Genomic DNA, 27,119 nt, shown 5'->3' on the forward strand with positions numbered 1-27,119 from the left:
CAGCCAGGCCAAGTCAGGGGAGGAGGAAAGGGTGTCAGGATCTGGTAGGAACGGACACGTGCACAGATGGCCGCAGTGAGTTACGGACACCATTAAAACTGAGATGACATAGAAGCTTTGTAGAAACATGTATGTTCCTAAAATTGACTCAAGCATGTGTAAGAAATTTGAATGGAGTTCCAAACATTAAGAAAAAGTAAACCAGTCATGCCCTCACTCCCAAGAAGTAAATAAATTGGAGAAAATCAAAGAGGTGGCTGCAGAGAAAGAGGATGCAGCTCTTGCAGGAGACCCTTGTGTGAGTTCTCTGCATTCTGGGGAGGTATCCTCTTCATACATACAGTCATTTCTACAAATCAGGAATGTGGGGAAGGGCCCCAGCTCATCCCTTATCCCCAGACCAAGCCAGGAAGGGAAACAAAATGACAAGCCGTCCACTAATCTAAAACATCCACATATATGCCACATCCAACATTATTTCTAGTAACTTGATTTTCTTCCCAATCTGTAACTTCGATCAAAATCTCATCATTTTTCATAGCACTTGACACTCAAGTGGAAAAGTAAGCCCATCTTGCTGAATGGTTAAGGCAGCAGGGCGTGGGCGGAGGACACTCCCAGCCCTGTCCTCTGGGATCTCCTTGCAGAAGATTGAATCCTTGGTCTTTGGTGATTAATTCAACCCCGGAAGCGGGGGCGGGGCTGAGCTCCCACCCTCTGATTTTTGGTGCCCCTAGAGGGCTGCCCCTGCCTCTGACAGTCACATGGTCACCATGAACAGGGCCTGGGGGGCTGGCCTGGGTCTCACAGAAGGCAGGGCTGCCTCCCACAGACGGTTCCCGTCCCAGAGGGGTCAGGGCAGTAGGCAGGCTTCGGTGAGACCACAGTGGGGGGTGGTGGTGGGGGGTCCCGGGGGCTCTCACCTCTGGGTGAATTTGGTTGACTGGGCCGTGGGAGGGAGTAGGACAGCCTGTGCTCCGCGCAGAGCTGGGGAGGAAGCAGAGACCACCTGCCTGAGGGCAGCAGTGTACGCGACCATGCAGAGCCCTGTCCCCCACCACTGCCTCCTCCCCCTCCCCCAGACACAGAGGGGGCTGGGGGCATTGGCTGTGAGCCCCCCTGTCGTGGGGAGGCTGCGGGGTCACAGGGACAGCCAGTTTTCAGAGAGGGTTGCTGGGGGCGATAACACCCCATGCATGTTTGCTGCTGGTAAAGTCGGCCCCTCCGTGTTCCGTGTTCCCCGTGAGGCTCGCCCAGGGAAACTGAGCTGAGTGGGTGGACCACTTCCCACCAGGGCCTCCATGGAGCAATCAGGGCCTAGGATTCGCCTGTGAAGCATGTGTTCAGAATTAATGACTTGTAACTTGTATAGGTTTCTGCAAGAGCAGGGTTTTCAAGTTTGCCCCAGGAGGCTGAATTCAGCTTAATGGGGCCTAAACCCCCTGACAAGCCTCCGATTTACATAAGAAAGGGCTCCCTGTGGGTTTTGTGCGCACTGAATCCTTCCTTACTGTTCCTTGCTAGATAGGAGAAAACCTCTGCTCTAATTTCCTTCTTAGAGGGTGGGGGGAGCCGGGGATTTGTCCCGTCAGCACACACTGAGCTATGAGGCCAGGTCCCTAAATGCTGGGATGTTTTAGTGTGCTAAACAGACGAATCCCTCCCGCGTGGAGCCTGTTGATGGGAGAAGGTGGGGGACAGGTGGTAAGATCTGCAGCAGTTCAGCAGAGGGGGCACCTGGTGGGCTCCACTGGCAGCTGAGGGGGGTTGCCCAGAGACAAGGACTTTGCACAGACCAAGGTGGGGGCACTGGGGACCCTTGGCTGAGGGCTGGAGCTCTGCAGGGAGCAGAGGATGCCCATGCTGCTGGCCTGGGGAAGGGGTGTGAGGGAAGAGACACCTGAAGCCAGTGAGCTTTGCCCCCTGGGTGCTGGGACCTGGAGCCCTGAGGCCATGGAGGGCATCTCTCCTGCTGTCTGTGGGGCTCAGAGCAGTGGCGTGCGGGGTCAGGGCAGTCAGTGGCGCCACCGGGGAGCAGGAGGAGACCCGTTTCCGTCCCTCTGGAGCTACCGTTTTTTTATTTATTAGAAGTAATGAAATTAAGGTTTATTTTTTCTTTTGATTTTTCTCACAAGAAACGTGGCTCGATATGTTTTTAGAACTAATCTTCGGTAAATGTGTCATCTTGGGAAACATGGAGGCAAAAGATCATTCCAGCATAAAATAATTAAGTAGATTTTTCTCTTTAGAATCTTACTAAGTCAGTTATTTAGTGAAAATCGCTCAGTCGTGTCCAACTGTTTGCAACCCCATGTACTATGCAGTCCGTGGAATTCTCCAGGCCAGAACACTGGACTGGATAGCTGTTCCCTTCTCCAGCAGGTCTTCCCAACCCAGGGATCGAACCCAAGTCTCCTGCATTGTAGGCAGATTCTTAACCAGCTGAGCCACCAGGGAACCCCAGTCAGTTATTTAACTGCCTTTTAAATTGTTTAACACTTGTACGTAATGAGCAGCATGCCCACGTGAGCACGGCACTATGGAGGGCCCAGGCCAAAGGGACCCCGTGCTGAAGGCCTCTTCCTCTGCCTCCAGGTGGAATGTGGTGGGCATCCAGGGGTCCCTGCTCAGCATCTTCGTGGAGCCCATTTACTTCTCCAGCATCATTCTGGGCAGCCTGTACCACGGGGACCACCTCTCCAGGGCCATGTACCAGCGCATCTCCAACATCGAGGACCTGCCCCCGCTGTACACCCTCAACAAGCCTCTGCTCAGCGGCAAGTACCCCCGCTTTCTGACTGCAGCCTGCTGGTCTCACGAGTAACACACCGGTGGGGGCTACACTGAGGCGGGAGTGTGGCGGGCAGTGTTGGGCTATTCAGAAGGGGCGGAGGCGATGGATGGGTCATTTAAATGGGTCCCTCGAGGTTCCCCGCTCTTGCCAGTTGAAAACCTCGCCATTTACAGGGAAACTAGAGCCCAGGTTCGGCACCCGTGGGCTTTCCTCTCACCCGCACTCTTGCTGCTGAGTCCTGCATCCACTGTAGAGGCTTCCAGGTGCCGTGAAGACTGCACAGGCCTCAGCCGCCCGAGATGGTGCTGGGCCGGCCCACAGAGGATTCACGGCCGCAGTGACAAGCTCTGCAGGAGGTCGGCCGTAGGGCTGTGTGCCCGTGGCAGGGAGTGATGTCCGTCTCAGTGGGGACATGCACCTGCCTAGTGGGCCCTGGGTTACTGGTTGTTTATTGTTTTTCTTCTAGAATGTCAGTGGCTAGAAAAGTGAACAAGAGCTTTTGAATTCAAGGGCCCTAACTTCTCAGTTCACCTTTACTTAAAAGGACACAGTTAAGGTATTTTTATCCTTTGGAAATATTGCTTTACCTACTTTTAAAGCTAGAACTAAAACCCTAACCGTGAACTAGAATGCCTCTTGGTGTGTGTGTGTTTTGCCGTGGTCTGTGGTCTTGCTACTAGCCCATCTCTAACTGAGAAAAGCAACGTGGAGCTTTGTTTGAAAGCATGTCTCTTAGAGCACATGGATCACACGGGAATGGAGAAAAATTGCTCCAAATTCAGTTTCACAACTCTACTGTAAACCATGATCTTCTTAGGAGAAAAAAGATAAAAGTAGACTGATAAAATTTGATGGCAAGTTGAGATTGTAGCGTTCCTGCTGTTGAACTTACACTGGTAGATGTGAAGCAGGTATACTTGGATGTGTGTTTGCGTGTGAATCTCTCACGAGTCAGAAAACAGTTTCCCTTGTTCGGTCTGTGCTTCGTGTGTGGGGCAAGAGCGCCTTGATTCAATCAGCTGTCACTTGTCTTGAGTGTCCGCAGCCACTGAGAGCATCATGTGTGAAACACGTGGCGCCAGGGGCCACTCGGGAGTCACCGCTGCCCAGTGCCCAGGTGGGTGGCTCCGGGTGTGTTGCTCCACCACTTGCTAATAGCGAGTCCTGGGCGCCGACAGGCTTGCTCACCCATGAAGTCAGGTGTGCTTTTATCACGTCGTACGTGTGCAGAGTGCGTCTGTATCTATGAGCACGTGCTGGAAAACAGTGTTTCACCATGTATGTTTGTTAGAAACGTGAACTTACAAAGGAAGACCTGTTCTTCCTTCTTCCTCCCCAGTATTGCCCTGAAGCCCACAGACACCATGCGGGGCGTCTTCACAGACAAAAGGATGCAAACAGGAGAAGTCTGGAGGAGAGGGTGTCCGTGTCTCAGGAACTCAGGAGGTCACCCTCCTTTTAAATGGGCCCGTGGCACAGCCCTCAGCTTTCTCCCAGGGAGTCCCCACAGTCAGTGAGTGGCCAGGCCCACCTGGGCTGTCCCCTCCCAGGCCTCCTGCTGTGCCCACATGGTGCTGGGCTGCGTGCCTAGCAGGTCATGCCCTGTTTGTTGCTCTTTTCCACCTCATAGTTTATCGTAGGTCATCCCCATGTTGGAAGGAGAATGCCGTGTAACAGTCGTGAGAGAATGGTAGCATCTGAAGGAAGCGAGAGAAACAGACCTGAATGCCACACAGAGAAAGGCTGAGGTGACTGAACGAGGTTCCCTGGAAACTGAAGCAAATCTAGATGGACTTATTAAAAGGTTTATCGGCAGACTGTGTTTGAAAATGCCGTCGAGGTTAAAAATGAGAATTTTACTTTAATTTCAGCGTGAAAAGTGTGTGTTTAAGAAAGAACTTCTTGGAGGTGAACCTTTGCCTTGGGCGCTCACGTGATGCACTTTCCCATCCTTCTGAACTCTCTTGTTTCTCCTTTTCAGATTAGTGTCAGATCCAGCACCTGCAAGTTCAGGGCAGTTCTGGCTCCTGACTCTCCTCCACTGGCCCTGTTTGCTGTCAGGTGCAGCGGGAGAGCCCAGTGAGGAAGACCGAGATGCTTGACTGTCGTGGTGCCCAGGCTTCTGGGTTGGGGTCACAGCTGGGCTGCCTGGGGTCGTGGGGTGAGACCCACAGTGCCGATCTCACTGCCAGCAGTGCCACCAAACAGTGACATGGAGGACGGGCGCGAGGCGGTGGGGTGAGGGTGCGGGGCTCACCTACCCCCGGACAGAAGCACAGGAAATGGAAAGTTTAATGAAGCCCCAATCAGAAATAGATGATTCAATATCTGAGATTAAAGAGCACTGTAGAAGCCATGGGTAATAGATGGAATGACATGGAAGAACACAGAAATGACCTGGAAGAGAGAGTATTGGAACTCACTCAACCAGAGCGGTAGACAGAAAGACGACAAAACAAAACAAAAATGAATGGAACATACGAGATCTCTGCAGTAACATCAAATGTGCCAACATTCACGTTGTAGGAGTTCTAGAAGGAGAAGGGAGGGTAAAAAGTGTCTTCAACCAAGGAAATTATGGCTGAAAACTTTTCAGACCTAAAGAAGGAAACAGATATCCAGGTACAGGAAGCACAGAAAGTCCCAAACAAGATGAACCCAATCAAACCCACACCAACACATCATTAAAATGGCAAAAGCTAACGAATTCTTAAGGCAACAAGAGAAAAACAAGGGGTCAGTTACATGAGCTCCCTGGTAAGGCTATCGGCAGCCAGAAAGGAGTGTCACAGTATATTCACATTGCTGAAGAAGAACATACAACCCAGGATACGCTTCCCAACAAGATTATAATTTAGAATAGACAGAAAGATGAAGAATTTCTCAGACAAGCAAAAACTAGAATTTCAGCAGTACTGAATGTACCCTAAAAGAATTATTGAAGGGCTTTCTCTAAATGGAAAAGAAGTAAGACAATATAGGAAAGAGAAAATCTCATTAGGAAAGGCAAATATGGAGTAAGACAATCACTTAAATAATCCAGTATGTAATTAAATGACCAAAAAAATATAAAAGCAAGTATGACTACGATAAACAGTAAAGGAAAATAGATATGTGCGCCCCCAGTGTTCACAGCGGCACTGTTTACAATAGCTAAGGTGTGGAAGCAACCTAAATGTCCATCGACAGATGAATGGATAAAGAAGATGTGGTACATGTATACAGTGGAATGTTACTCAGCCATAAAAAGAATAAAGTAACGCCATTTACAGCAACATGGACGGACCTAGAGACTGTCATACTGAGTGAAGTCAGCCAGACAGAGAAAGAGACATGATGTGATATTGCTTTTTGTGGAATCCAAGAAGAAATAATACAAATGAACTTATTTACAAAACAAACAGACTCACAGACTGAGAATGAACATGTGGTTACCAAGGAGGAAGTGGGGGGAAAGGATAGTTAGGGAGTTCGGGATGGACATACACACACTGTTATATTTAAAATGGATAACCAACAGGGACCTACTGTATAGCACAAGGAACTCTGCTCCATATTCTGTAACAACCTAATTGGGAAAATAATTTAAAGATAAATAGATACATGTATGTGTATTAAAAATAATGATAAGTTAAAAAAACCTGTGGGGCTTTCACAGAATTCACAGATAGAGATACATGAAATTTTGTTTCCTTCCTACTCCATTATTGTAATATTCCCCATAAAAGCTCATCTTAACAAAAACAGCTGCTAATATTTAGTGATAATTCTCTGTACTGTATTAGTTGTGTCTTTTGGGATAGGAAATTGATTATCTAACCTTAACATAGTGAAGACTTTGCAGGGATGCTGCCTTCTACCTTAGGTAGTAACTTAGTTATGTAAACAGTGAAAAATAATTTAAAGTACAGGAATGTTGTAGTTTGATTAGGAAAACAAAAAAATGAAAAAACTAGGCTTATTTACTTATATTTTCCATAGCAAGTTATGGATTAAAATTCTACTGTCTTAAATAATGCATTTTATAGTGAGTTTTGATATTATTTGTAAGCATATTCATAAACTTTTAACAGCGAGTTGATGGGAAAAGAAGTAACACTGAATAGAGTTACATATCATGATGCCCATATTTCTGTCCAATGGCAGACATGCTTTTCAGATTGGAACTCATAGAGTATGACAGTTTCCATTCATAACAAAACAGATCAATCACAAAGAAATGAACATTTCCCCTTATTCAAACTTGGTTAATGTTTTTCACCCATTTGTCAGTTCTGAGGTGTTAGAAATTAGTGTGAACCCCTAATATCCCTCTGAATGACAAACACTTTAATGTATATATAATCTTGATTTAACTATTTGTAAAACAGTTTATATTGTTATCAGATATAGTAAATATTCAATCATAATTGGTCAGAATAAAACAGTAAAGGGATAAATAAACATGGAAGATGTAAAATATGATATCAGAAACACAAAATGTGGGGGAGGAGTGTAGAATGTAGCTCTTTGAGAGTGTGTTTGAACTTAAATGACTTATCAGTGTAAATCTAGTAGATATGATTATGGGTCAACACATGTGAACCCCAAGGTAACAGCAAATTCAAAACCTACGACAGATACACAAAAATCAAAAAAAGAAAGGAACTGAAGCATTGTTTTTGTTTAGTCACTCTGTCATGTCCTACTCTTTTGTGACCCCATGGATTGCAGCCATACTACTAAAGAAAATCATCAAACCTTGACAGGAGAAGCAAAAAGAAGAAGAAAAGAACATAGAAGAACTATGAAAACAACTGGAAAGCTAGTAACAAAATGGCAATAAAAACGTACACATCAGTAATTACTTTAAGCGTTGATGGACTAAATACTCTGATCAAAGGACACAGGGTGGCTAATTGGATAATACACAGACCCTTCAGTATGCTGCCTGCAAGAGACTCACTTCAGGGTAAAACACACACAGACTGAAAGGGGATGGAAAAAGATATACAAATAAAAACAACAAGAAAAAGAAGATAGCAATACTCATATCAAACAAAGTAGACTTTAAAACAAAGACTCTTAACAAAGACAAAGAATGGCATTATATAGTGATAAAAGAAATCAATACAAGAGGAGGATATAACATTCCTTTACCACATATTGACTAGAGATGTATTAATACTCCTTTTGTTACCAGAATGTTATTACCTGGAGTGTTTCAATATTTATTTACATAACAAATTGCCAGCCACAGGCATTAGTTTCTGCAAACCGCCCCCCAATCAATAATATGTTAACATATACAGGAGCACCTAAATTTATAAAGCAAATACTAACAGATGTAAAGGAGCAAACTGACAATAATACAATAATAGGTGACTTTAACACTCCACTGACATCAGTGGACAGATCAGAAAGAAAATCAATAAGGCAAAGGTGGTCTTAAATGACAAATTAGACTAGTTGGACTTGATTGATATCTATAAGACATTATGTCCCAAACCAGGAGAACATACATTCTTTTAAGTGCACATGGAATGTTCTCCAGGATAGATTACATACTATGTCACAAAACAGACTTCAGCAATTTTAGAGGGCAGAAATTATATCAGGTATTTTTTCTGCCCATAGTAGTGTGAAACTAGAAATCAGCTACTGATAGAGAAACACAAAGAAAACAAATCTGTGGACACTAAACAACATGCTACTGAAAAACAATGGGTCAATGAGGAAATCAAAGAGGAAGTCAGAAAATACTTTGATATAAATGAAAATGGAACACAACTTTCCAAATATATGGGATGTAGCAACAGTAGTACTAAAGGGAAGTTCATGGCAATACAGCCCTTCCTCAAGTAAGAAGAAAAACTTCAAGTAAACAACTTAAGCTGCCATCTAAAAATTTAGAAAAAGAGCAAATGAAGCCCAAAGTCAGAAGGAAGGAAATATTAAAGATCAGAGAGAGAAATTTAAACATAGTTTTAAAAAGGAAATGGAAAAGATAAACGAAAGCCAGAGCTGGTTTTTTGGTACAGACATAAAAAGTTGATAACAAAGTCAGTCTCATCAAGAAGAAAAGAGAGAGAATCCAAATAAAATAAGAAGTGAAAGAGGGGAAATGGCAAACAATACCACAAAAACACAAAAGATCTTAAGAGTACTATGAATAGTTATATGCCAACACATTGGACAATCTAGAAGAAATGCACAGATTTCTATAATAGAGTCAAGAATAAACAGACAGTTTGAGCTGACTAATCACTAGAAGTGAAATTGAATTTTTAATTAGAAAAAAAAAAACTAGCAAACAAAAGTTCATGACCTTACAGGGGAATTCTACCAAACATACAAAGAAGAACTTCTATGTATCCTTCTTAAACTCTTCCCCAAAACTGAAGAGGATGAAACACTCCCAAACTGATTCTAGGAGGCTACCATTGCCCTAATACTAAAACCAAAGATATTATACATAGACAAAACTTTGCGCCAATCTTTGATGAATATAGATGGAAAATTCCTAAACAAAATATTAGCAAACCAAATCCAGCAATACATTAAAAGGATCATGTACCATGGTCTAATTGATTTACTTTAGGGTCACAGGGATGGTTTAATGTTCACGTGTCAGTCAATGTGATATACTGCATTAACAAAATGAAAGATAAAAATCATATGATCATCTCAATAGACTCAAGAAAAGCATTTGAAAAAATTCAACATGCATTCATGATTAAAGCTTTCATTAAAGTGAGCATAGAGGGAACATAACAATGTAAAGGCCATTTACAACAAACGCACAGCCAACGTAATACTCAATGGTGAAAAGCTGAAAGCTTTCCTATTAAATTCAGAAAGAAGACAAGTGGCAACACTCTTGCCACTTCTATTTAATACAGTTTTGAAAGTCTTAGCCACAGCAGTCAGAGAAGAAAAAGAAATAGAAGGTACCCAGGTTGGAAGAGAAAAGGTAAAATTCACTATTTGCAGATGATCTGATAATCTCTACAGAGAACCCTAAAGTCTCCACCCAAATACTATTATAACTAATAAGTGAATTCAGCAAGATTGCAGAATCCAAGATTACTATAGAGAAATCATTTTTGTTCCTGTATGCTAATAATGGCTTCTCAGATGGTGAACCCACCTGTCAATGCAGGAGACATAAGAGACACAGTTTTAATCCCTGGGCCAGGAAGATCCCCTGGAGGAGGGCATGGCAACCCACTCCAGTTTTCTTGCCTGGAGAACCCCATGGACAGAGGAGCCTGGCGGGCTACCAGTCTATAGGGTCGCAAAGAGTTGGACAGGACTGAAGCGACTTAGCACACAGCACACACACTAATAATAAAGTATCAGAAAAAGGAAATTTAAAAAGAATTCCATTTAAAATTGCATAAAAAAGAATAAAATACCTAGGAATAAACTTAACCAAGGATCTGAAAGACCTGAAAATTATAAAGCATTGATGAAGAAAATTGAGGATGATGCAAGGAAATGGAAAGATATCCCATGCTCTTGGATTGGGAGTATTAATATTATTAAAATGGCCATTCTATCCAAAGACATCTACAGATACAATGCAATCTCTATCAAAATGCCCATGACATTTTTCAGATCTAGATCAAATAATCTTAAAATTCTCTGGAACCACAAAAAACCCTGAATTGGCAAAGCGATCTTGAAAAAAAAGAATAAAACTGGAGGAATCATGCTTCTTGACTTCAGACTATACAACAAAGCTACATTAATCAAAACAGTATTATATTGGCACAGAAAGAGATGCATGGATCAGTGAACAGAATAGAGAGCCCTGAAACTAACCCACACACCTGAAGTCAATTAGTCTTTGAGGAGGGAAGCAAGAATATACAATAGAGAAAAGACAGTCTCTTCAGCAAGTGGTGTTAGGGAAGCTGGACAGCCACCTGTAATCAGTGAAGTTAGAACATACCCTCACACCATACCCAAAAATAAACTCAAAATGGTTTCTAAAGACCTAGTTTTAAGAACTGAAACCATAAAACTCCTAGAAGAGAACCTAGGTGGAACCCTCTTTGACAAAGATCATAGCAGTATTTTCTTGGATCAGTCTCTAAAGAGGAAAGAAATAAAAGCAAAATTAAACAAATGGGGCCTAATTAAACTTAAAAGCTTTTGCATAGCAAAGGAAACCATCAACAAGGTGAAAAGACAACCTACCAACTGGGAGGAAATATTTGCTAATGATATAACTGATCAGAGGTTAATATCCAATGTGTACAAAAAGTGCATACAACTCAGTACTAAAAAACAAAGAAAATATGGGCTGAAATCCTGAATAGACATTTTTCTAAAGAAGACATGGATGGTTAACAGGAAGAGATGCCCAGAATCACTAGTTATTATTGCTGTTGTTCAGTCACTCAGTCGTGTCTGACTCTTTGTAACCCCATGAACTGTAGCATGCCAGGCTTCCCTGTCCTTCACCATCTCCCAGAGTTTGCTCAAACTCATGTCCTTTGAGTTGGTGATGCCATCCAACCATCTTGTCCTCTGTCGCCTCTTTCTCCTCATGCCCTCAATCTTTCCCAGCATCAAAGTCTTTTCTAATGAGTCAGCTCTTTACTTCTGGTGGCCAAAGTATTGGAGCTTCAGCAGCAGTCCTTCCAATGAATATTCAGGGTTGATTTCCTTTAGGATTGACTGGTTTGATCTCCTTGTTGTCCAAGGGACTCAAGAGTCTTCTTCATCACCACAATTTGAAAGCATCAATTCTTTGGCACTTAGCCTTCTTTATGATCCAGCTCTTACATCCATACAAGATTACTGGAAAAACCATAGCTTTGACTTGGTTGGCAAAGAGATGTCTCTGCTTTTTAATACACTGTCTAGATTTGTCATAGCTTTCCTTCCAAGGAGCAAACATCTTTTAATTTCATGGCTGCAGTCACCATCCACAGTGATTCTGGAGCCCAAGAAAATAAAGTCTTTCACTGTTTCCATTGTTTCCACATCTATTCCTACAGATGCCATGATCTTAGTTTTTTGAATGTTGAGTTTTAAGCCAACTTTTTCACTCTCCTCTTTGCTTTCTGCCATTAGAGTTGTATCATCTGCATATCTGAGGTTGTTGATATTTCTCTCGACAGTCTTGATTCCAACTTGTGATTCATCCAGCCTGGCATTTCACATGATGTACTATGCATATAAGTTAAATAAGCAGGGTGACAATATATAGCCTTGACGTACTCCTTTCCCAATTTGGAACCAGTCTGTTGTTCCATGTCCGGTTCTAACTGTTGATTCTTGACCTGCATACAGATTTCTCAAGAGGCAGGTAAGGTGGTCTGGTATTCCTACCTCTTTAAGAATTTTCCACAGTTTCTTATGATCCACACAGTAAAGCTTTAGCATAGTCAGTGAAGCAATAGTAGATGTGTTTTCTGAAATTCCCTTGCTTTCTCAGTGATCCATCGGATGGTGTATATTTAATCTCTCATTCCCTTGCCTTTTCTAAATCCAGCTTGTACATCTGGAAGTTCTCAGTTCATGTACTACTGAAGCATAGCTTGAAGGATTTTTAACATTACCTTGCTAGCATGTGAAATGAGTGCAATTGCATAGTAGTTTGAACATTCTTTGGCATTGCCATTTTTGCAATTGGAAATGAAAACTGACCTTTTTCAGTCCTGTGGCCACTGCTGAGTTTTCCAAATTTGCTGATATATTAAGTGTAGCACTTTGACAACATCATCTTTTAGGAGTTGAAATACCTCAGCTGAAATCCCATCCCTTCAACTAGCTTTGTTTGTAGTGATGCTTCCTAAGGCCCACTTGAATTCGCCCTCCAGGATGTCTGGCTCTAGGTGAGTGACCACACCATCAAGGTTATCTGGGTCATTAAGACCTTTATTGTATAGTTCTTATGTGTATTCTTGCCACCTCTTAGTATCTTCTGCTTCTGTTAGGTCCATACCATTTCTGTCCTTTATTGTGCCCATCCTTGCAGGAAATGTTCCCTTGGTTCTCCAGTTTTCTTGAAGAGATTTCTAGTCTTCCCCATTCTGTTGTTTTCCTCTATTTCTTTGCATTGTTAACCTAAGAAGGCATTCTTGTCTGTCCTTGCTCTTCTCTGGAACTGTGCATTCACTTGGGCATATTTTTCCCTTTCTCCTTTGCCTTTTTTCTCTTATTTTCTTAGCTGTTTGTAAGGCCTCCTCAGACAATCACTTTGCTTTCTTGCATTTCTGTTTCTTTAGGATGATTTTGGTCATCCTGTACAACGTTAGGAACCTCTGTCCGTATTTCTTCAGGCACTCTTATCAGATCTAATCCCTTGAGTCTATTTGTCACTTCCACTGTATAATCATAAGGGATTTGATTTAGGTCATACCTGAATACCCTAGTAGTTTTCCCTACTTTCTTCAATTTAAGCCTGAATTTTACAATAAGGAGCTCATTATCTGAGCCATAGTCAGCTCTTGGTCTTGTTTTTGCTGACTGTATAGAGCTTCTCTGTCTTCTGCTGTAAAGAACATACTCAGTCTGATTTCGGTATTCACCATCTGGCGATGTCTGTGAATAGAGTCATCTCTTGTGTTCTTAGAAAAGGATGTTTGCTAATGACCAGTGTGTTCTTTTGGCAAAACTCTGTTAGCCTTTGCCCTGCTTCATTTTGTACTCTTAAGCCCAAATTTGCCTGTTATTCCAAGTATCTCTTGACTTCCTACTTTGCATTCCTGTCCCCTCTGATGAAGAGAACATCTTTTTTTTTTTTTTTTTTTTTTTTTTTTTTTTTTTTTTTAGTGGAGGCTAATTACTTTACAATATTGTAGTGGTTTTTGTCATACATTGACATGAATCAGCCATGGATTTACATGCATTCCCCATCCCGAATCCCCCCTCCCACCTCCCTCTCCACCCGATTCCTCTGGGTCTTCCCAGTGCACCAGGCCCGAGCACTTGTCTCATGCATCCCACCTGGGCTGGTGATCTGTTTCACCATAGATATATACATGCTCAGTGCTTCTTGAAACATCCCACCCTCACCTTCTCCCACAGAGTCCAAAAGTCTGTTCTGTACATCTGTGTCTCTTTTTCTGTTTTGCATATAGGGTTATCGTTACCATCTTTCTAAATTCCATATATATGCGTTAGTATACTGTATTGGTCTTTATCTTTCTGGCTTACTTCACTCTGTATAATGGGCTCCAGTTTCATCCATCTCATTAGAACTGATTCAAATGAATTCTTTTTAACGGCTGAGTAATATTCCATGGTGTATATGTACCACAGCTTCCTTATCCATTCATCTGCTGATGGGCATCTAGGTTGCTTCCATGTCCTGGCTATTATAAACAGTGCTGCGATGAACATTGGGGTGCACGTGTCTCTTTCAGATCTGGTTTCCTCAGTGTGTATGCCCAGAAGTGGGATTGCTGGGTCATATGGCAGTTCTATTTCCAGTTTTTTAAGAAATCTCCACACTGTTCTCCATAGCGGCTGTACTAGTTTGCATTCCCACCAACAGTGTAAGAGGGTTCCCTTTTCTCCACACCCTCTCCAGCATTTATTGCTTGCAGACTTTTGGATAGCAGCCATCCTGACTGGCATGTGTACCTCATTATGGTTTTGATTTGCATTTCTCTGATAATGAGTGATGTTGAGCATCTTTTCATGTGTTTGTTAGCCATCTGTATGTCTTGTTTGGAGAAATGTCTGTTTAGTTCTTTGGCCCATTTTTTGATTGGGTCATTTATTTTTCTGGAATTGAGCTGCAGGTGTTGCTTGTATATTTTTGAGATTAATCCTTTGTCTGTTGCTTCGTTTGCTATTATTTTCTCCCAATCTGAGGGCTGTCTTTTCACCTTGCTTATAGTTTCCTTTGTTATGCAAAAGCTTTTAAGTTTAATTAGGTCCCATTTGTTTATTTTTCCTTTTATTTCCAATATTCTGGGAGGTGGGTCATAGAGGATCCTGCTGTGATTTATGTCGGAGAGTGTTTTGCCTATGTTCTCCTCTAGGAGTTTTATAGTTTCTGGTCTTACATTTAGATCTTCAATCCATTTTGAGTTTATTTTTGCATAAAAAATATGGAATACTTCAAGAATTTGGGTGTCATCCTTGCGCAGGGGCCATGCTAATCTTCTCTGTATTGTTCCAATTTTAGTATATGTGCTGCCGAAGAGAGCACAAGAACATCTCTTTTGGTGTTAGTTCTAGAAGGTCTTGTAGGTCTTCATAGAACTGTTCAGCTTCTTCGGCATTAGTGGTTGGGGCATAGACTTGGATTACTGTGATGTTGAATGGTTTGCCTTGGAAATGAACTGAGTTCATTCTGTCATTTTTGAGATTGTACCCAAGTACTGCATCTAGGACTCTTGTTTACTTTGAGGGGTCCTCCATTTCTTCTGAGGGATTCTTGCCCACACTAGTAGATATAATGACACATGGAGGCCTTGAACCCTGTCTGAGTTGCCTCCCATGGAGCCGCATGTTCTGTGTCTGTCCTGGGGTCTGCTGCCCTGCCCTGCCCAGATACCCTCTTTCCCCTGCACCAGAGTTGGAATTCCCCTCTTGTTCTCAGGGTGTGTTGCTTGGGGTGGGAGCACTTTCCCTTCCACTCACCAGCCCTGTTGTCCTGGGGGTGAGGCTGTCTTGGTCCCCTGTCCTCTGGGCCAGGTTGCCAGCAGCGTATCACCTTGTGGACCAGAGCAGCCAGTGTTTCGCCTAAGTTGGTGCTTTAAACACTCCCCCACCCCGAGCTGGTGTAAGAAGGGGGTCTGATTTGGCCTGAGGTCCACCGTGTGGTGCCCATAGTCTCATGATCTGTGTCTGGGGTTGGGGAGCTGAAGACGACAGAAGGGGTGTGTGTGGCCGCCGTGCCCTCGCAGACTCATGCTTCCTGTTGGTCCCCACCCCCTCCATCAGCCCAGGGGCCTCTTCTGATGAAATGAGATGGACGTCCCCAGGTGCTCCACTCCAGGGGCTGCAGGCCCAGGACACGCGGCCCGGCCGATGGACTGCGTGGCCGTTGCTGTGCTGTGCCCTCGGTGTCCTTCCCCCTTAGCTCTGCTCGCGCTTTCGTGCGTTTGCAGAGTGAAGGCCACACTCAGTCCGGATTGTAACTGCATGACGTCCTGGCCATTTAATGAGTGAGCAGTAGCCTCTGTAACAGGAGCCATGGTCCCCTAGGCATCCGTTGCTCTTCACTGTGTGTGTGGTGCATCTGATCACACCGTGTGCGGCACAGGAAGCACCCTTACAAGGGAAGCAGGAGAAATACCAGCGCCACCAGCCAAGCTTCCTGAGTTTCCCTTGTGTCAGTTACTAGGCCCGTTCACAGCTTCTCATGCTTTTGCTCTAGAAGCTCTGACTCAGCACGCTGGATATACAGCAGCAGAGACACTCTCAGGGCCACCAAGCTGTTGCTGCGTTTTCTGTTTTCTGCACGATGGCCTGTGGTTAGCTCATTACCCCCGTTCTCACTTTGCAGCCCCGGAAACACAGGCTCCTTCTGGGCGTCTGTCCTGCGGGACTGTTGACCCCAGAGACTCATAGACAGGAGCTCCTGGGCCCATGTGGGCTCCCTGCCCCAGGAAAGTACATGGCTGGTACTAGAATCTTGGACTGGCTGCTGTCTTGTAGCTTTATTTTCTCCTTTCTTGCTAAAGATGGTAATTTATTTAACTCAGAATGTGAAAAATATTTATGGAGTTTCCCTGGTGGCTCAGACAGTAAACAATCTGTCTGTAATGCAGGAGACCTGGGTTCGATCCCTGAGTTGGTAAGATCCCCTGAAGGAGGAAATGGCTACTCACTTCAGTGTTCTTGCCTGGAGAATCTCATGGACAGAGGAGCCTGGCAGGCTACAGTCCATGGGGTTGCAAAGAGTTGGACATGACTGAGTGACTAGCACTTTCACGTAAAAAATATTTATACAGTTAGTTAAACGACTATGTCTAGCTTTAATGTAAAATGTTGCAATTCTAAGGTTTAAGTAACATTGAAGAGTAACCCTTGATTTTGATCTTATGTCGAGGAGTCATGGGATTGCAAAAGAAAATAATATAAGCGTTATCGATTCATTCACAGAAGATTCCGTTCCATTACGAGATTCCCCACCAGTTGTACCTAAACAGACCCCTTTTCTTCCCCCGAGCCGCTGGTCCTGACTCCGTCCTCGAGAGGCTGTGACCTTGAGTGCACTCAGTGCTGGCCAGGGGACCTGCAGAACCGACTACACCTGGGCACGTGTGCTCGTGACAGCTGCCCCAGACCCAGCAGCTGGTGAAAGTGCCCGGGGAAGCCCCAGCTCGCAGGGCAGAAGCGACCTGGCAACAGAGGGTTAGCATCGAGGATGTGCTGCCCTGGGACACCTGGGATGACGTCCCTGGCGGGGCTCCTGCCCACGGTGAGGCTCCCGTGCCGACAGCCGGACAGGGGCCAAGCTGGACTCTGGACTCTTGGTCTAGGCCGGCATGGGTCCAGGCTCTCCCTGTATGCTCAGGCCCTTCCCAGAAAGAGGCTCAGGAGGCCATGCCAGATGCCTCTGTTCGTCAGCCAAGACGTTTACTCACAAACGTGAATGAATGGCCATCAAACTTCTGAGGAAAATAAACACAGAAGAGAGTGATCTATATGAGAAAACAACTGAGAGACAGTAACTCTGAGAACAGAGAGGATGTAAGGAATAAGCCTTATTAATACATGTTTTTTTAGTAAGTGCAGAGATCACACGTTAATTTGAAGGTCTGGAAAGCACTTGTGTAACACATGCTAAGGCAGGCAGCAATGATCAGTGATGCGGGGTCGGGCTGCTGGTGGCTGCCGGGGCGGAGGACTGTGGATGGGGGCAGACTCTGGGGCCAGAGGCTCAGTTTATTGAGGGTTTGCTCACTCTGTGAGATGTCCTCTAATTTAGTTAAAGCATTTATGGAAAGTGAAATAATTCAGGGCTCATGTCTTAGAATGAAAAAAATGATTCATTCATCTGTCAAGTCCCCCACGCCGAGCTGGAGGCAGGCTGCTGGGGAGGAGCGGCCCTGGGCCCCAGTGGGGGACTTCAGGGGGGACTGGCCTTGCTGGGAGGATTCTGCAGGCGGGGGCTGTGCACACAGGCGGGTCGATGGGTTGGGGCTGCAGGAGACATCCCCGGAGGTCAGGACCAGCGTGCCTCTGCTCTGCGCGGGCGGTGTGTTCTCCACTCGGCCTCATCGGGGGCTCCACCCCTCTGTGGTTAGGCTCTTCTACACTGCCTCTGGGAGGAGGGCGTGCAGCCAGTCAGGCAGCTGGACCCCCTGCGTGGGGCTTGGCCAAAGACCTCAGAGGTGGCCACTGTAGCCAGGAGGACTGGTGACTCAGAACAAAGATTAGCAGGGCCAGGCAGTTCTGTGGGCAAATGACTAGAGGGGACGTGCGCCTCTTATTCTGTACTCTTTCCTGGGGACAGATCGTCATTTTTCAAGTGTTCACTTGCTGACCTGAAGTCACCCTGGCAGTCACCTCAGAAGGACAGGTGACCCAGGGTGGAGTGGTCCCAGCACACGCTCCCGATACCCGTCCTCTCCTGGGACAGTCCCCACCCACCTCCCTGGGGAAGACAGACTGGGCAGCCACCCCGGGGGTTCCATCGTGGGGTCTGTGTTAAATACCCGGGTCTATCGGGATTGGGAATACATGTAAATCCATGGCTGATTCATATCAATGTATGACAAAACCCACTGGAAAAAAAAAAAAATAATAATAATAATAATAAAAAAATACCCGGGTCTTCAGGAAGCTCCAGCCAGTGCTATCCAAATGTGAATTCAGACGCCAGCACCCACCAGGCAGTGGAGGGGCCAAGGGGAGGCCGGGCACAGTGGGCACCCACCCCTCCCCTGCACATCTGGGGGAGGGGGCAAGGACATCACAATGAACACATATTGTCCCTTGAATTGGATCCCCGAGGTTGGTGGCCTGTAAACATGAATTTTCCCTGTTCTTCTCTTGCTGCTTTGCCCCGAAGAAGTGAGGCTTCTGAGCGAGGCCTGGGTGCCAGCCGTAGGCTGCCTGGACCTGCTGTCCTGGCTTTAACATTGTGCAAGGGGGAGGAGGTGGTCACCAAGAGCGAGGGGCCTGGGGGGAGCTCCCTGAGGTCTGGTACTGCCACCGTAAACCAGCTCTTGTTGCAAGCCCTGTGGCCTGTGTCTGGATCCGTGGTGTTGCGTCACTCTGCCTGTGTTGGGCACTTGCGTTCTGTCCCCAGTGACCTGAGGACATGCACCTATCAGCCCCACGGCACGAGCCTCTGACTGGTTAAGACAGGAGAGGTGTACCCTGCTGAGAAATCACCAGCACACTCGCTGAGAGGCGAGTTTGCTGGATCTTGAGTGCCATGCATGTGGGGAGGGGTCTGAACCTGCCTGGCCCCAGCGGCAGGGCCCAAGCACAAACATGCTGAGGTGCACAGCCAAGTGGCCCCTGAATTAACCTGGAAACGGAGCCCATCTGCTCCTGGATGTCAGCAGTTTGGGCCCCAAGCGAACTCAGAGTGCGTGAAGTCTCAGGTTTGGGGGATTTTGTGGACCTGCTCGCCTCCCCACAGGGGCGTGTTTCTGGGCTGCATCACTGGACTGAGCTGAGCTGCTGGGAGGGCGGATGTGCCTGGCTGACAACCATCAGACCTGTCCCCACAGCACCCGTGTCACCTGCCCCGTCTCGTTCTATTCCAGGCATCAGCAACGCGGAGGCGCGGCAGCCAGGGAAGGCCCCCAACTTCAGCGTCAACTGGACAGTGGGCGACTCGGCCATTGAGGTCATCAACGCCACCACGGGGAAGGACGAGCTGGGCCGCGCCTCGCGCCTGTGTAAGCACGCGTTGTACTGTCGCTGGATGCGTGTACACGGCAAGGTACTGAGGCGCCCAGACCCCCACCCACTCGCGGCCACCCTTCCCCGTCTCCTCTGGCTGCTCTCAGCGGGCAGTCAGGCCCTGCCTCCTCAGATCCAAAGCAGGCTCACCCCGCAACCCCCGGCCCCCACCCCCATATGAACCCAGGACTCAGCAGCCCCTCCACTCGGCCCCCCACCAGCTCTGCCTGGCAGGCGCTCCCCCTCACTGCAGACTTCTGGGCCCTGCAACCTGGGGCTGCCCTGAGTTCACTCAGCCCTTCAGGAAGCCTCTTAACACCTGTTGATTTTGAGATTTGTTTTGGAGTTGGAGGGTTTCCACAGCAACAGGTCCCCTTTTCCCCAGATAAAATCTTCTCTGGTGGATCCGTATGTGACCAGTTTTCATCTATTAAGTCGAGTCAGAAGCTTTTATCTGTGATGGACAGAAGTTGCCGTGTCCACGTGGCAAGAGGGTCACCACGCAGGCAGCCTCACAGCAGCTGCCCTCCCTGCAGATCCTGGCTGCACAGAAACACGTTGGCCAAGGCAGGGCAAACCGAGTTCTCTGTGACCAAACAGCAGAGCGGTGTTTGTTTAAGACCCGAAGGCGTTAGTGTATTGTTTGAGTCCCCTGCTCATGGGTCGCCAGCAGCCCGCCTATTTAATTGCAAAGCCGCCACTGGGGCTGAGGACGCAGGCACACCGGGGCATCTGGCGTGGCTCTGTGTAATGTGGTCCTTGGGGTCAGTGGGGTCCCCCAGAAGCAGCACAGGTTCAAATGCTATTCTTCGAACACTGTACTGGATCGTGTTTTCCACTGTTACGGCTTAAACAGCCGTACTTGCCTTTTTGTCTTTTCACAGGTTCCCTCCAACTTGCTGCGCTCCAAGATCACCAAACCCAACGTGTACCACGAGTCCAAGCTGGTCGCCAAGGAGTACCAGGCTGCCAAGGCCTGTTTGTTCAGAGCCTTCATCAAGGCCGGGCTGGGCGCCTGGGTGGAGAAGCCCACGGAACAGGACCAGTTCTCACTCACACCCTGACGGCGTGCAGCACAGCCCCAACCTCACAGCCGGGCTGGGGCAGGTGTGGGTGGGCGGGCGCCATCCTGGGGGCAGGCGTGCGGTGCGGGGTGGTGTGGGGTGGTGGGTGTGGGCTCGGGGTCCCAGTCCCCACCTGCATCTCAGCAGCAGTGTTTCCCCTCTGAGTCATCCAGTGACTGCTTTCAATCTCAGTTTACGTTTAGAAATTGAGTTCTACTAAGTAGGGCTTCCTGAAGTTTAGGAAAATAGAAATTACTTTGTGTGAAATTCTTGAATAATTTATTCAGAACTAGGAATGTGGTTTATAAAATAAGAAATAATTATGCCAGGTCACTCTTATGCCACATTGTTTTAAGTGCAAAGAGGCATTTCCATATGGAGGGTGTTAGGAAGTAGCGAGGAAGCTAGCCTAAGGAAACCATCCCTGTCTGCCCGTGGCCCCTTCCCCCATAGTCGCTGCCCTCCCACAGAGGCTGACCTGCAGCACAGTGACCCGCCAGGTGGCCCCTGGGACCGTGGCCCAGGTCCTGCAGCCCCCTCTTCTAGAAGCTTCTGTACCCCTTGTCAGACCATATCCTGGAAAACCTCTTGGTAATCACAGGTCAAACGTGGCCGGTGAGCCTGGCCATTCACTTGGGTTTTTTAAGCAGTATTTAACTCTTAAGGACCAGAAGGAGTCCGCAGGCCAACTGCACAATAAATGGCCTAGGATTCCCTCTGATCCCTCCTCTGAATTGCGTGGATGTGAACGACCATCCCAAAATCCTCGCAGGATGGAAATAGGATGAATTACGTAGATATTCACTCTTGGAAAATGCCACTGAAGGCGTATTTTTAAATTATTCTTTCCCACTTTATCAAAGACGTGTGTTTGAAATATAAGAAGTGTTCAGGCTGAAAGCTGGCGAGACAGCGTGTGGCTCGCGTGGTCTCGACTGAGGTCAGGTGTTGGTGTCACGGCAGGGAAGGGGGTGGTCTGGCGTCTGGGACACCCGGGACACGGGTCGGCACCCCACTGCAGGGACGAGCCCGGGCAGGCCGAGCCAGCGAGTCTGGGGTCAGGGCGGGGGGGGGGCCTTGGGAGGCCATCCCCGCTGAGCAGAGTCCACACTGACTGCCTCCTGCTTCACTCAGGACCCCAGAGGAGCTTCCTGCCCTTCGCGGGGTCAGTGCCAGTTCCTGGTCTTGGGGTGCTGTGGGCGAGAGGGCAGACCCCGCTCCCCAGCCAAGTCCAGGAGTCAGGCTGTGTGCCCAGGGGGTGTGTTGGGGAGTAGGGGATGTCCTCTATGGACTTAATAAGCAGGAGCAGGGTGGCCCTGGCCGTGACCCTTGTGCTCAGGGTGGGAGGTGGGGGCTGAAGAGGGCTGGCCTCCAGGTGTCTCCTTGCACCACAGAGATGTGAGATAGTGTGCCCTGTGGGCGCATGCTGGGGGTGCTGTCCACACACAGGGGTGACCAGGTCAAAGGACAGATCACCCACACCTCCGTCTGTGGAGCATGGCTCAGCCTGACCCTGCCAGCACAGGGCCCGGTGGGGCCTGCACACTCAGAAAAGACGTCTGTGAGCCCCTGCATTTGTATTCTCGTCTCTATAGGTGGTATTTTTTTCTAATGGGGATTGGAAGATGGACTTAGTTTTTTAAAAAATACGTGGATTTTGGTTACAAAGTCCAGAGGAACGGTGTTGCGCACACACAAGCTACCCTGCACGCCCATCTCCCCCCACCCCAGATAATTGAATGCCCTATGTGCTGGTCCCCAGGGCCTCAGCTGTGTGCCGCTGCCTCTCCCAGGCGGGTCTGTGCCCCCAGGCAGCACGGGCCTGGTGCGGGGCTCTTGCCCCAAGAGTGCTCAGGCCTCTTGGGGATGCCAAGGAGGTGCCAGGGGGAAGGTGGCCGAGGTTCACAGGGGTGGGGGGCTCAGGGAGCCCTGGGTGGGCAGGACCCCTGTGCAAGGCCAGAGGGCCTCCAGCCCTGCTCCTGGAACAGGACAGCTGGACGCTGTTCATAGGCAGGAAGTCTCCAGTCCGATCATCCTGAGCACTCCCAGTCTCCTCCATCTGTGTGTCTGTCTGTCTGTCTGTAGGCAGGAAAAGCAGGGAGCGCACCCCCTCAACCCCCAAAGAGATCAGGGAGCCCAGCATCTTACACACCCCTCCCAGATGCCCACAGGGCATCACCACGGAGCTGTTCCCTTGAGTCCTTTACATCTCGGGTCCTTAATCTGGGCTTTAGAAACAGATTTGACATAACCAAGAACTTGATCTCTTGAAAAAAATTTTACATTTTTGAGGACAGCTTGACCAGTGGGGATGGGAGGGGCTCTGTTTTGACTTATTGGCTGAGCCTGGAGTGTTAATTCTGCCAAGACATTGGCCCCTCTGCAGTGCCCAGCCCAAGGGGCAGCTGTCCTGTGTTGTGGAAAAGTGAGCCAGGGCTCGTGGGGGTGGGGCCGAGGCGGGCCTCATCCTGGGCTCTCCAGCCCTCACCCCCTGCTTGGGGTCAGGACACTGTACTCCTCCCCGCTGATTGAGTCTTAAAGGGGCTTTTCACCTGGAGATTTTTATTGTGATCAAAACAAGTTATTTTATTTTAAAATGTACAAGCCAGCATTTCATGAGATATATACTTCTCTGGAATTTATTTCCTTGGAATAATTTTGTTGCCCTCCAGACTGCAGAGCCCTTATTCTCCTTATCTTGGGGCTGAGCCTCTGGGTCTCCTTGCTGGGCAGGTCCCAGGGTTCACCACCTACCCCTTTTCTCAAAACAGACAAAAAGGATGGATGTTTGGCAGTTCCAAAATACCTCACACCAACATGTAAGGTCTGCCCCAATCATCACTTTGATCTGGCATGAGAAATAAAGTGAACTGGCATTCCCATCTCTAAATACTATGGAATCAGTGAATCTCTCAGAAGGTTTATTTTTCATCAAACCTATACAGATGGAAAAAGCAGAGTGTGACCGTGTGGGTACAGTTTTGTGAGTCCTGGGACCATCTCTCCCTCACCAGCAGCCAGCCCGGGGTGCTGGGTTTGTGTCCACACAACTGGGAGCGGTGGTGGCGGGGCGGTTCTCACTTAATCCTGACTCTGAGCTCCTGTTCTGGCAGTATGTCTGCACCCCCTCGCTCAGGGTCTGGAGGGACGAGGCTCCCCTGCCCCCGCCAAGGACTTGTGGTTTGGCCACAGCTTGTGCTGACAGCGCATCACGGACGCAGCCGTGAGCAGTTCAAGGTGGTCTGTGGAGTGAGCCCCGAAAATGGTTTGCTTCTCCAACTTTGGGTTGTATGCTTTTAATTTTGTTCTAGAACTCAGACACTTTCTGTGAATGTAACTCAACTGAGGACGCTGTCACTAGGGCTCAGCCCTTGGTGTCCACACGTCTACACTAATGCCCAGGCCACACATGACCCCCGCATGAGCTTCCTCCTGCACCGAGACCAGCCAGAACCGAGCATGAGACGCTGTCACTCAGACAGAGGGCATGAGATGTTCTCAATAAAACCATGTTTCACCACCACAGCCTTGCCCAGACTCTCTCTCCTCCCTGGTATCCCCCTCCTTGCTTGGGAAGGGGTGTCAGGAGCAACACCTGCTGGGGGCGCTGCAGCTGGGCTCCGCTCCCCGCCTGTGCCTGCTCTGAGCGCCTGCCCCGAGCGCCTGCCCCGGGGTCAGCCCTCCAAGTCCGGTCCGCAAGTTCAGGGCAGAGGAGCAGACACTGCATAGCCACCCTGCTCCTGTCCCATCTGTTGGGGAGGGGGGACATGAGCCCGCGTGATAGGAGGCATGTGGAGGGACGTGGATGGGGCAGCAAAGAGGGGGCCACACCCCAGGGTGGTACTGACCAGACCATCTGGGTGTTGGGGCCAGGGTAGCCCCCTGGTTGCAATAATGTTCAGGGCTGATGTTTTGGAAGGACATTCCCAATAGAGTGGAAAACTGTAAAGCAAGTGTTTAAGTTCACAGTTGTGGAGAAATTTGGATGCTTCATGGAAGGGGGGTACAAGCATGCACGGAACAATCTGAAATGACTGAGTCTGGTCACCATGCGTGGATGACGGGATGGGAAGTCGTTTTCATTTTATTTTCCATTTAAAAAAATTTACCTTTGTCCAGTATTCCTACAACAACATGAAAAGCAAATAGGAAAAGTTTCTGGAAAGTGAACAGTCCCATACAAATAAAAAGCAGCACTGTTAGAGACAAGTGGTTTGCTCTTTTCGTGTCAGTTTTGATTGTCTCCATTTCTTTCCCCACAATAAAAGCAACATTCGAATGAAGATATGTGTCATCGGAAAGACCGATGATGCTTCAGAGAAAAGGTTGGGAGCAGCCTCTTCTTCACAGGTTCAGAGTCGTGGGATCTTCCTGTGGCTCCTTTGAGAGGCGGCAAGACCCTGGGTTCTGTGATGGGGCTGACCGCATGGAGCACACATTCTCCTGCAGGAAAGGCTGAAAATCCGCTCCCAGGTTGGGAGGGGGCCTGGGGGCTGCCCTGAAGGCTTGCTCGGCTGCTGGACATCTGGGAAAGCAGCTGCTTAGTAAGTTGCTGTGAAATGAAGTCGCTCAGTCATGTCTGACTCTTTGCAACCCCACAGACTGTAGTTTACCAGGCTCCTCCATGGGATTTTCCAGGCAAGAGTACTGGAGTGGGTTGCCATTTCCTTCTCCAGGGGATCTTCCTGACCCAGGGATGGAACCCGGATCTTCCACATTGTAGGCAGACGCTTTACCGTCTGAGCCACCAGGGAAGTCCTAGTAAGTTGCTACGTCATTGTTAATATTAAAATCAAATTAGTCACGTCATTAATAATTTCCTTAGTAAAGACAGAGGGACCAGCCTGAGTGGGCCTGGTGAACTGGGGCACTGGCCCAGCAGTGAAGCTACAGCATTCTGGGGAGAGGTGGAACCCAGCTGCTATTTAAAGCCACACAATATGAGCTCACAGCTGTGTTGAGAACAAGGTGCTGGATCCTCAGAGCCGTTGGCTCATCATTGTGCCCAAGCCTCGGCCTGCTGGGTGCCCTCCAGGCCCTGGGGGAGCCTTGTACCTCGGATGCCCCTTCTTGGGCCTCATTGGCTGCCCTGCAGTCCCCAGGCCTAAGAACGGGGTGCAGACCTGCAGATCACACTGAAGCATACCTGTTAGGTTGAAAGGGCCCTGGAATTGAGGACAGGTCGGTGCAGCCTCTGAAAGCTGTGATGAGAGGCATTGCTCATCCCAGTCAGATGGGTGAGTGACAGCGACCCCCCTCTGGTCAGAACCACAGTCCCCACACTACTGGCTCCAGTTACGAGGGTACAGTGAGAACCCACTGGGTGTCTATGGGGACAGCAGGCCCCAGGACTTGCCAGATCATCGTATTTTTTTATCGTTTATGAAGCGTGGGCTGCCCTCTTCACAGCTGTAAAATCGATGATTGGCTCTGGGCCGTGCAAGGGCCCTGAGCTGGTAGCGTCCACCTATAGCACTAAGCAGCAAGGCTGCTGAGCCGGGGCACCCCCCCCCCCACCCCGCAGTGCTCCTCACCTCTCCCCACCCCTCAGCTCCCTGGGGCTGTGGCCATTGAGGCCAGCTGCCAAGCAGCCACAGCACCCTGAGGAATGACCTGAGCAGAAGACGTGTGATGAGTACAACTATTTGATCATTAGAATGGAGACAGTGATTTAGACTCCATCACAGTATGTGCTAATATTTTCAAACAGAGAGCCCAAGAATTTAAAATGAGCTCAATGGACATTCTAAAAGAAATAAGAAAATGTGAGAGCAAAGAAGAATTTGAAATAGTGAACATAATGGACGATCTCAATAAAAGAATGCATTTACAATCAGAAAACCGGTGGAAAAAGGAAGAGAGAAATGCTAAAATATTTGGACCCTAGCAGCAAGGTACTGACATCTGGCTAATGGGGTGTCCATGTCATTTGTCACCATCACAAAGGTGCTGCTAGGACGCACAGTGAAGTCTTTGCAGATGAACAATTCTGGAACTTGCTTAAAAGAAAAAGCAGCATAAATGATGGGAAGGTCTAGATGAAACATTGTTGGCCAAATGTAGGAAATTGTTCGAGCTGACACATAGAAATTCATTACACTGTTCTTTCTGCTTTTATGTGTTTAAATTTTTTCCTCAGGCAGGAAACAGTGGAGCCAAAGCGAAAGTCAGCTATGTTTGGATAAAGTCTGGCCTTGTGAACACGAGCTTCTCGTGAATACTGAATTCCTCCTCACCTTCAATGATTTCATGAATCAGACTACTCACTTCTCTACTCTTTTCTTATCTTATATGGATAAACAATATTCTCAAATAACACTGCAGGCATACATTGGAAAGTGCTAGCTATCAGACTGATTAGTTTTAGCAATGCATAACTTTCTTTTTCATTAAACATGAAGGAGGCTTTGATCATGAATTAGTAAGGCAGGGCTTTTAAAAAT

The 27,119-nt window shown here is 47.6% G+C and overlaps 1 protein-coding gene and 1 non-coding gene across 3 annotated transcripts in view; one reads left to right on the forward strand and one right to left on the reverse strand.

Annotated features, from left to right (window-relative positions):
* The window catches only part of ADARB1 (adenosine deaminase RNA specific B1), a 114,978-nt gene extending 90,093 nt beyond the window's left edge, over positions 1-24,885 (forward strand). The window contains exons 9-11 of one of the 2 annotated variants that reach the window (XM_043474588.1): positions 2,596-2,777; positions 19,474-19,608; positions 20,497-24,885. In XM_043474588.1, coding sequence (XP_043330523.1) covers positions 2,596-2,777; positions 19,474-19,608; positions 20,497-20,840 — 661 coding nt within the window. In that variant the 3' untranslated portion in view covers positions 20,841-24,885. Of the gene's footprint in view, positions 1-2,595; positions 2,778-19,473; positions 19,653-20,496 lie in introns of both variants that reach the window. The other variant, XM_043474589.1, reaches the window with a different exon arrangement.
* On the reverse strand, positions 14,845-14,951 carry LOC122445602. Its single transcript, XR_006270570.1, has one exon. It is a non-coding gene; the product is annotated as a U6 spliceosomal RNA (small nuclear RNA).
* Positions 24,886-27,119: the final 2,234 nt, after the last annotated feature.

Source organism: Cervus canadensis, chromosome 7 (genome assembly GCF_019320065.1).
Source record: "Cervus canadensis isolate Bull #8, Minnesota chromosome 7, ASM1932006v1, whole genome shotgun sequence".
NCBI classification, from domain to species: domain Eukaryota; kingdom Metazoa; phylum Chordata; class Mammalia; order Artiodactyla; family Cervidae; genus Cervus; species Cervus canadensis.